At 40.5% G+C, this 11,159-nt stretch overlaps 1 protein-coding gene across 1 annotated transcript; it reads left to right on the plus strand.

The window, feature by feature from the left end:
* Nucleotides 1–588: 588 nt before the first annotated feature.
* On the plus strand, nt 589–10,864 carry vwa1 (von Willebrand factor A domain containing 1). The gene is made up of 6 exons (XM_067591485.1): nt 589–1,000; nt 3,876–4,433; nt 7,326–7,658; nt 7,994–8,269; nt 8,584–8,859; nt 9,847–10,864. Exons 1-6 carry the CDS (start codon nt 916–918, stop codon nt 9,873–9,875), a joined length of 1,557 nt encoding a protein of 518 aa, XP_067447586.1. The 5' UTR covers nt 589–915; the 3' UTR covers nt 9,876–10,864.
* The last annotated feature ends 295 nt before the right edge of the window (nt 10,865–11,159 follow it).

The following is an 11,159-nucleotide window of genomic DNA, read 5'->3' on the forward strand; positions in this document are numbered from 1 at the left end:
TATGTGACAGCTGTAGTTACTTTGCAGAGTAATGTCAGAGTAATAAAGCATGTGATCAGTTTATCATGCATGGTCAGATTAAACAGTGAGTCAACAGTGAGTAAAGCAGTGAAAATGAGTTCCACAATCTACACAGACAACAATAAAATCATGCTTACAGGTTAATGCATAAATAATCATAATCATAATCATAATAGTAATAAACATAACGAAGCAAAAATTTCTACTGATACTTTAACAACATTTTGTTGATAATACAGTACTTCTCACGTTTTGTGGTATTTACTGTTTTTACTTAGTAAAAGTTCTAAATATTTCTTCCACCTGACTAAAGGCTGGGTTTATTTATATTAGTAGTCATTTTATCAGTATAATACATGAAACACATGATGGGCTGGTTGACATTAGTAAGTATCTCATATTTCTATGAACTGTAAATTCAATTCAATCCGAGTTGGTCCCTCGCAGAAAACGTGAGACCATTTTACAGCTTTGTTGAAGAAAAGAAAATAGTCTAAGCGATGAGAGTTTATTTTGGAAGTCTGAAAAGATTGCATTTATTCTCGCGTGCTTGATACACGTGCCCAGAGCGCGAGCGAGGCGCATTTGCATTGACGGGGAGCGTCCGGACCTTGCGCACACGGGCTTAAGTTTTCAGTTTGGTTTAGTTGAAGTTTAACTTCCAGAGTCTCCAGCTTCCGAGAGGTAGATCATGCTCAGCAAAGAAGAAAGACGAGAAGCAAAATAAAGACCCGGGCTTGATGTGACTCCTATAAATTATGCTTTGACTGTGATTTACTGACTTGGAGCGCGCTCCTCCGGGCTGTGGTGGATATATAGGGTCGACTCAAGACCCCGTAACATTTGTGTTTTAATTTGCGTCAGTGGAACTGAGTATAAACATTGCTTACAGTGATGGAGAGCCTCGTGCTGTTGACATGGATGCTGTTGTGTTCGCTCCTGCGGCCGTCGGCTACACAGAACCCCCCACCTGAAGCAGGTAAGCCCCCTCAGATGGATTCATCCAGTGGAAGCCAAATTTACCTTTCTTAACATTATGATAGAGAAACATGTGGCAGAAGTCAATTTTTAAACTATGGCTGAAACAATATGATCAAACATTATGGAATGAAACTCTCCTTTTTTGTATTGTGGGGACTTAAATATCTTGTCAGTTATTAGACAACTTTGTCTCAAAGAATTTAATCAATATAAAGTCAGTTTAAAAGCTTTAAAGGCAAATAATATGAGCTACGGGGAACTGAAGCTGCTGGCGGAGGTGGAGGGGCTGTCTGGGCTCAGGGTATACCAGGGTGGGGTTGATATTACACCAGTGTTCTCAGTGAAATGGCATGACTCCAGGTATTGAATTGTCAGTTGATGAAATCCCATGCAGGGACCACCCAGGCATCCAACAGAAGGCTTTAGGGGCTCCTCATATAGCACAAGAAAGAGCTTAATTTCCATATTATTGTCTGTTGATGACATTTCTTGGCCTTGCAGCTGTGGTTTCCTAGGAGAGGACAAAGCCCTCTCCAGATCAAAATGTATTGATATTTAATTAATTAAAGTAATAAGACCAAGAATGACAGCTCTGACCTGCACTTTCCACATCAACACACCACTGTAAATGATGCACTCAATCATACCTAATGATGAAAATCTCATATGAGGGTCACAGAGATTTAATAAAAAGTTTGTTGAGGCTGTTTTTGAAGTTTCTTCATTTTACACTTTTACAGAGTTTACAGACAGTGAGGCATTGTTACAAAGCTGTAAAATGGTCTCACGGCTGTGTTTATACAAATTCACATGCCAATTCTCACCCGTTTTGATAAATAACTACAGATTCTAATATTGTTTCACTAATACAGAAAAACAAATGCCATCAGCTGTTATCTCAGCGATGCCTTTACGCACCTGTGGTATAGCTCATGATCATTAAGTGTCTGACAGGCCAAACTTAGTGGTGACACCAGTTAGTCTGTCGGCCTCTTTATGACTGTCAGACAGTGAGTAAGATGCTGTCACTTTGCTATTTCCATTAATAGAGACTTGATGGGTCTGAACCAACTTAGCTTACAGTAATTGGGGCTTTTTATAGGTGCACTTGCTGTTAATACTTTCATCCTTGTCCAATAAAGATCTCCCCACAAGTCACAAACACAGAAAAACAAGATATGTTTTTCCCAATTTAATGGTAATTATGAGTAATTAAGTCAGTAATTAAGGATCAAGAAAGGGTATTTAAGAGAAACTAAGGTTGTGACTGTTGTAGTTATTTTGGTGTCTCTTTTTCTGTTGTTGAAGTCTTCTGGGCATGATGTGCTTATAAATCGAAATTCCTCTAATCTTCAGCAGCACACCTCATGTTTATGTTTGTCTTATCTTGTGTGTGGTCCTCATATGCGCTTTACACTTATACGCATCCAGCACGCTACACTAATGCGCATCCAGCACGCAAACCCTATATTGTGCAGGCTTATGTTGGACTCATCTTGTACCCATGTGTTCAACAGGTTGCGAGACCCACTCTGCTCCCGTAGTGTTTTACTGGGGCCTCGTGAGGTTTCACGCTTCATTTTTCCACCATCACATCGCTCAACTGCTAATAGTCCACCAATAAATCAGATTTACCGCATGTACGATAGCAGCAGACTGCATTAAACCTGTCTTTTCTCTAGATAAACAGTGAAACAGTTATCTCCAGACGTCAAAATAGGGTTTCAGATAAAGACATACCTGCACAAAGGTAGAGGTAGGGGGGCCATGATACAGAGAGGCCCCCTCTCCCCAAAGTCCAAACAAGGCATATGTAAGGAATTCTTTAGGCTGATGGAGAAAAAGGCAGCAAGCGTGCATGTCTTCATGTGTGTGTTCATGTTTGAGTTGTGTGTGTACACATGCCTTGCTGCCCTCTCAGCTTTCGACACCTCCGAGTCTTATCAAAACCTCATCTCATGTGTTACACATTCAATTATTAAAAAGAAGCATCCAAAGAACGTTTCCAAAGGTGTCAAGGTGTTTGCCTGTAATTGCATTGTTAATAAGCCAGAATGTTCCAGAGGCAATTATCTCTCACTATATGTGTCTCTCACATTTATTTTTCTTCTCTCCTTAATCTTGGTTTTGTGATTTTAACAGTGGGTGTTTTTCTTTGGATGAGTGCACAATCTGAAGATCTGCAACTAAATATTGCTTTTAGATTCTGTCTCTATTGCTGCTGCCTCTTTCTTTTCCTCTCTGCTCTGTATATGGCCATCCAACATTCCTCCTCGTCTCTCGCATGGAACTGCCAGTACAACCCCCCCACTCCTTTCCTTTTAACGCCTTTTATTTCCCCTTGTCCCACCTCCTTTCTCCACTCCCTCCTCCTTTACCACTAATATCCAGCAGCTACTGTTCCCCCCCCCCTCCCTCCCAACACCCCTCCCCAGCCTTCAGTCTTGGCATTCACTTTTAACTTTACTTCAGTCATGAAATATGGAAAATTGGGTAGGAAAAAAACAGTTTGGCTCAGAATCCCTTTTATCCATCTGAAGTTACCGTAAGCATCATTTTGTATTTCCTCTGTTTCTTTTGATTTCTTCTTATCTTCACTGTAATTATTTGTTTCTTTCTTGCTTTGGACTTGCTTTTATGTTGACCATATCCCCTAAATAAATGTTGTAATGACTATATGACTGTTGTTCCAAGGAAGTGGACGGAGCAAGGGAGGACGATTCCAAGTGTGTGTGTGTGTGCAAGTGTTTGTGTCGTGAAGCATGAGAGGGGATTTGTGGAAAAAGTTGTTGGAGTAAAAAGGAATCACAGAGGGAGCATCAGCATCACAAGACAAACGGACAACCGTATTGATCTTTATTGTTTCTCCACAGTGCTGAACTGCTGCGAGGGTGACGTCCTCTTCTTAGTGGATTCCTCAGGCAGCGTGTCATCCTACGAGCACTCGCACATGCTCTCCTTCCTGTCTGAACTCCTCCTCCCCTTCTCACTGGGAGAGGATCAGGTGAGGGTAGGGCTTCTGCAGGTGGGGACCCAACCACGCCTTGAGTTTGGCTTTGACACCTACACCACCCAAAGTGGTCTCCAGGGGGCTTTGAGGAGCATCAAACCTCTCAGGGGGGACACCAACACAGTAGAGGCGCTGAGAATGGCAAGGGACCGGGTGCTGAGACCCGGAGCAGCAGATGGGGCCCGGCCGGGGCTCCCGAGAGTGCTGGTGTGGTTGACGGATGGGGTGAAACCAGGCGATGTGATTGGACCAATGGCCGAGCTGCGGGAAGAGGGCGTGGCTGTGCTGGTGGCCTCCACTGGGCATGGTAACTATCAGGTGTTCAGGCAAGTGGTGACTCCACCTATTGAAAACCACCTGTACTTTGTGGACATCGATGATATGAGTATCATCACCGAGGACCTGCGGGATGCCATCATTGGTAAGTATGGCATAGGTGATTCTTGAGGTTTAAAGTAGATATGGGGTCTGGAGTGTGTTACCAGAATAATTACTGTTTTTTTGTTTTTTGTTTTTGTTCCTTTTGTTCATTAATAATCAAATGAATTCATATTTTTCTAACATTTTAAAATGGATTAAAAATACTTTTTTAAAAATTTTGTTATTCAATTTACTAGTATGTCAAGATACTGCTCAGTGGTTTGGACTTCAATTTTATGCTTACATGTCTTTAAGTTGCAGTATACTACACTCAGCCACTAGATGTCGCACAATAGCACCAACATGTCAGACCAAAACAAACGTGTGTTGTTTACTCAACAAAGTTGGAAAAACAAAAGAAAGCCGACAACTCACAAAACTCAGATCAAACTTTCAAACTAGGAAGTGCTGATCATATATGGATCAAGATTCTGTTACTGCATTGCCTATGTCTTGCCTCAAATGTTTTCAGAAACATATTTTAATGCACTGTTTAGCTGTAATTTGAGAAAGTTTGTGACACGGCCGTCATCTTTGAAATGGATGTGGAAGACACAGAGGGACTCACATGCACTAACATGCACGTGCGGCCGGTGCAGCTACCAAAACAAAGAACAGAGAAGGTTGGATAACAACACACACAGAGGGAGTGTGACTTCATTCACTGCTCAGGTCGCCATTACTCCACTATCTATACATAGCAAATAGTTGTTTGTTGACATCCAGTGAGGCTCAATGTAATTTATTGGACCTTTAAAATTAAAGATATCTCCAATTAAAAACTACATTAAAGAAGTAAACAAATGAATTATGAGATGGATTGTGATCGTCAGACACATAAGTAAAACAGAATACCAAAACTAATACTTTTTAATCCTTTTTAAAATGGATTGGTACAGATTCCTCCACGTCAATAGTCCATTTATTGTTGGTACAGAATTATTACGCATGCTCATTGGCATTGATTGTGCAGTGTTTTTGCTTGCAGGTGATATGCCAATCCTTTCCTAATTTGGGTTAAAATGGTTAGGTTTAGGCACAAAAACCAGCACTTGGTCAGGGTTAGGGAAAGATCATAGTTTGGGACCAACAGCCTGTGGACTACTGACACAGAATCCTGTTCTGTGTCAGTAGTCGGTAAATTATTGCACCAATTCTGTAGCCGGTGCCTTTTAAAATTAATGTTGTAATTTAATTTTAAGACATAATCATTATTTTTTCATTTAAAGACAGAATAATGAAATCTAATTGTTAACTGGCTTTTATAATAATTAATATATAATTAATAATATATGTTTTTTATACTTAGTGTTTTTATGGCATCATTTGATGTAATTCATCAATTTATTATTATTTTACCAAATTTACTGTTTTGGTTTAATCTCACCGTTATTATCAACCTTGTTTCCTGGTGTTTTAGTGAAAATAATGGATAAAACCACTATGCACGGCGTGCCCAGAGCTAATCAGCACGCAGACAATGTTAGCAAATAGCTGGTAAACATATTCAAGCATTTCTATCAAGCCTCTAACAAGTGAGATATTTGCTTTGGTGTTGGTGGAGGTCAAGGACTTATATGTACCAGGTGGCCATAAACACGACTCCAAATGAATGCTAATGTTGGATGTGTAAATACCAGTAGTTAATTATGTTATCTTTAGTATAATTCCAGGTCACCCCATGCTGGTCTAACTGTAATTTCTAGGATTAGTATTATTTATCACAATTTATCAGTAGTATTTATAACATACATTTCTGGGTAGTTTCATTACAATATACCTTTGGGTTTCTTTGTCTGGGTTTTTCTGCTGGCACCTCTTTATAATGCAGTAATTAAATTGATTTTTGTTCCTGTCACTCAAAGCTTTAAAAAACTTAAAAGCAATGTGTAATGACATGGTTACTTTGGGTAATCCACAAACCTTTTGATCCAAGACATAGTCCCAGGACATTGCTTTGGATAGACACACTTTTTTTTTTTTTTTTTTTTTTTCAAGTTTTGAGCAGCAACAAAACTTCAGCACATAAAACCAAAACTATATGCAAGGGTGGATACCACTAGAAGTAACTGAGAAAGTAGTTTTCATGATTTAGGCAAACTGACCTTTTAAAAATCAAGGCTCAAAAAGGAGCTATAGATAACAGTAATATTACATCTGCATTACTCATGTCTTTCAGTAGCTTTGAGAAACTCCCTCATTCAAACAGCTACAATCACACTAGTTGCCTGCCACTCATACACAGGTGTGTTATATGTCTCTGTGCTTCTCCCTAATTCCACATATACTCCTGTAGACAGTGAAGCTAAATAGGAATCATGGACACTGAGCATGTCTGTGTGCGTGTGTAAGAGTCTCTGTAACGAGATAGGGTGGTCTATTAATGGATTAATGATTCAACTTCCCTTACTGCATCCCCCAACACTATGCCAGACATGATACATATATATATTTATATATATAGACTGGGGGGGTTACCCATTTCTCCAGATTAGGTAACTGCCATAACACTCACAAGGGACACCTCAGCAATTACACAGTATATACTGCAGCTGTAAGACATGATGCATAGTATAAATAAGGGTTGTGTGAGACAAGGAGAAATGGATCCTATTGCAGATATCAATGCCTCTGTGAAGTCTGTTATTTTGCTGCAGGGCCTAACTGGGCTGGCTATTTTCAGTTGTCTTATTGCAAGGGTTATGAATGTTTTCAGAAACCCAAGTCTGTCTGTCTATGTGGGTGGCTGTCTGAAGCCAAGGCATTTTTAGCACTCTGTCTTGTTCTCTTCCCTGTCACCATCCTGTCTCTTTCTTTGCAAAATGATAACTTCTTCCTTAACTCTGACAGACCCGCACAGTTACTTCAATCTTCTTCATCCCGCCTTCAACAGAGATCATCCGAGCTGAGCGAATCAATGTCAAAGACGTCTCCACCAACTCTGCCACGCTCCAGTGGCGACCCGTTCTGTCCAGTCTGACGGGCTACTATGAGATCCGCTTCGGTCCGCTTCCATCAAGAGGAGCAGGAGGTGGTGCAGGAGGTGGAACTGGGACCAGTCCGAGCACTGGTGGGAGTCATTACCAGAGACTCACCCAATCTGCAGATTCCAGCACTGTCAAGCTAACAGGCCTGAAGCCTGACACCACCTATAACGTCACACTGACTCCGGAGTCCAATGAACAAGCATTTAATACTCTCTCTGTCACCTTCACAACAAAACCAGGTTGGGTTATATCCCATATACACAATGTGTCATAAACCATAACTTTACACTTACTTTGCTACTGACATCCTTTGCTATAGTAGAAACATTTAACTGTTCCAGCTCCTCAAATTCCTTTAATCTGTTGTATTTAATTGTAAATTGAATATTTTGGAGTTTTGAATCATTTTGGAGATCTCTCCTTGGGGTCTTGGAACAATTATTTCAAATTTTATAAAAAAAGTTTTTTAATCAATGTTGAAAATGATCATGGGTTGCAGCCGTAGTTTGTTATTTTTGTCATATTGTCTTTTACTGGCTCAGTGTTTTTTCTTGTCTCCGCACTCTCCCACCAGAGCTGCTGAGTCCAGCTGTGGTAACGGTCTCTGAGTCAGGGCCAACCAGTGTTCGAGTGAGTTGGGGTCCTCTTCAGCCAGAGACGGTCACAAGTTACTACATCGAATACTCTGCCCTGCCCAGGGGCAAGCTCCACGCTGTCACAGTGGGCCGAACACAAAACTCCACACTCCTCAAGAACCTCCAACCAGATACCACCTACTTGGTCACTGTTAGCGCCCGGCACGCCTCGGGCAAGGAGAAGGCAATGTCTGTCAAAGTGTGTACTCAGGAAGGTGAGCTATGTGAGGAAAAAACAGTCAAACTCAGTGATGAAGGATCAGTTTGCTGCACGCTAATCCTAATCCTACACAGCATAGTCCTTTCTGTCTCTTAAATTTCAGATAATTACTATCAGTCCCATTCAGGATTCAGGTTTGACTACTCCAAGTGCAGTTCGGAGCTGCTAGCTGAGCTAGAGCCAAACAATACAATTACTGTACAAGTTCTATTGAAGCAGTTCCTCTAGTCTCTATTTTTCCACTACATTCATATCCTCTTCTTTCTAATACTCCAACTAAATATGATACTCTGTGGTCTCTCTTTCCAGTGACTCCAGCCCTGGCAGACCTTCAGTTGACCACAGTGGGTAGTGACTCAGTGCAGGTCGACTGGAAGGGCAGTATGGCCGGTTTGAGGGGTTACTGGCTCACCTGGGAAGGACAGCAAAGCTCTGACCCTGCCCAGCGCTCCTCCCTCTATTTGCCACCTGACTCTCTGTCAACGCGCCTCACACACCTCCCCCCATCGGCTAGGGTGTGTGTGTCACCCATTTACAAGACAGCTCGGGGAGAGGGACTGTGTTGCACAGCACAGTTTGACTCAGGTCAGTGGTGACAGATCATGAAGGGAATTTGTAGTGGAGTTGCTGTTTAAAAGCAATAGTTCAACAGTTTGGGAAATACTGTATGCCTGAAATCCCTGTATGCTTTCTTTCTGAACATATGTATATACCACTCTCAAGTTTGTGCATTTAGTACACAGCTAGAGCCAGGAGGCAATCAGCCTAGCTCAGCATAAAAACTGGCAGGAGGAAAAACAGCTAGCCTGGCCCTTTCCAAAGTTAAAAGCTGTTTCCTCTCTTTAAGCTAATTGCTTCCTCGATCTTCTCATCTAACTCCCAGAAGGAAAGCAAATAAGAGTATTTCCATAAATGTTTAACAATTCCATTAAAGACTCAATTTCCCAAAATTATTTTAAAAAATCTCATTTGAAACTAATACAGAATCTAGCCATGCAGATAGTTTTGGTTTTATTGTCCAGGTTTTGAGGTATCCGTCTCTGTGATTCTCATGCCTCCATGTCCACACAATTGAGATACATTTTTTTTTTTGTAGTGCTCAAAGCAAGGGAAACTTATGTTTAAACAAGACTAAGAGTCTACAGCCAAGCTTGCGGCTCTGTGAGACTGTACTCATACACAGCTCGGCTTTGAGCGAGATGCAAACATGATGTGCTAACTTTGTATGGCATGTTAGTCATTAGTTTTGTAGCTATTTGGTCATGACTCAAAGTATATTGGACATTGGGATTAAAAATTGGTGGCACAAGAGGAAAAGTGTGTTTTTACCAAAATTTTATGGCAATCTACACAATAGTATGAGAAATGTCAACCTCATGGTGGTGCTAAAGGAAAAGACTAGACTAGAAGTAAGTCAGGAAATATGTTATTGTAATTATTATTTTATTGTAATTTGAGTTAACAGAAACATGTTTATGTTGGACACAGTTATGACTCCAGATTAATCTCATTTGTGTTCAAACTGTATAAATATTGATGTCATATCAGCTGTTTTCTCCTTCTGCCCTTCAGACGCAAGAGCATATGGCTACCGATCATAGCGCCTCTGAACTGCAAGTGCACCTTACCAAACATGGAGGGATGATGACTAGAAGAATGCTGACTTTCATCCATAATTCTTTTGAGTGCCTCTCCCCTCTGTGGATATTATCCAGGAGAGATGTGTGGTTTGGCTTACTGAGCACTCATGTGGAAGCCATAGAGACTTAAGAGTGGTCTGGGACAATATGGCCACATGTTGACTGCTCCAATCTGCAACACAGAGGACTATTTGCTTTTCCATTTCTATTGTCTCATCTGGTTTACACATGTAGTAAATGTATAATGCTTCAGTTTAAAGATGCAAGTGTAAGGTAAAGATATTTTTTAGGTCTGTTTTGATACAGAGCAGGGCATGTTGAGGTTGTTGGATGTTTTATGTGGCTTGTTTTGCAGACCGCTTTGCACCATATGTGGGCCTCATGCCCAAACCAGCATTTTTTCAAATCCTGCTAAAGAAAAGAGAACATCTGATTTACATTTATAATGAATACGTATGTCTTACACCTACATTACTTCCTTATCAGCACATTTGATAACATTGGATACTTGTGTGCACAAGGAGGGAAGGTTAATGTGTGGCCCTTTAATAACAGGAGATTCAGGGATTGCTTTTAAACTTTCAAGAAATTACAAACAGACCAACCCAATGCCCTGGAATTACGGAGGTGCTGCATATGTTACATTGTGTGTAGCTGAAAGAGGTCTTGTATTGGTCTCTGCACATAGATCCATTGTTTATATTTATTAATCTAGAGTCATGTAAGTATGAGAATTAATAGCGTACAGTATACAGACATGCTGTTTGCATTTTAAGACTGTTACCTTTTTATAAGCTGGTCTTTGCTGCCCTCTATTGAAAGGATCCTCACAGGCTTACAGCTGGTCTTTTACTGTTATCCTCTCAGAGCAAATGTATTATGTCATGTTTGGTGACCACTATTGAATTTTAACATGAGCTTGCAATAAAGTTCTTTAATAATTTTGTTAATACTTTTTTTTTTTGCTATATGACAAACTAACATCAACAACTAAGATTAGGGCTAAATATTCTGATGAATAGATTTTTTTAAGGGGGTACTCCACTAATTTTACATGTCACTCATCGGGAGTGAAAGCAGTTGCATTAAGTCTTCTGTGGCTCTGCATCAGCTTTTTCTAGTGTGAGAAAAATACTCAAGTGACATCACTTGGGTCAGCTTGGGGTTGAAAACTACAGTTTTTTTTTTTACTGGAGGCCTTTGTTACAAGCTGGGGGCATTGAATTTGAATTGGTCATTTACCAG

This window comes from Thunnus thynnus, chromosome 6 (genome assembly GCF_963924715.1).
Source record: "Thunnus thynnus chromosome 6, fThuThy2.1, whole genome shotgun sequence".
Lineage (NCBI taxonomy): Eukaryota > Metazoa > Chordata > Actinopteri > Scombriformes > Scombridae > Thunnus > Thunnus thynnus.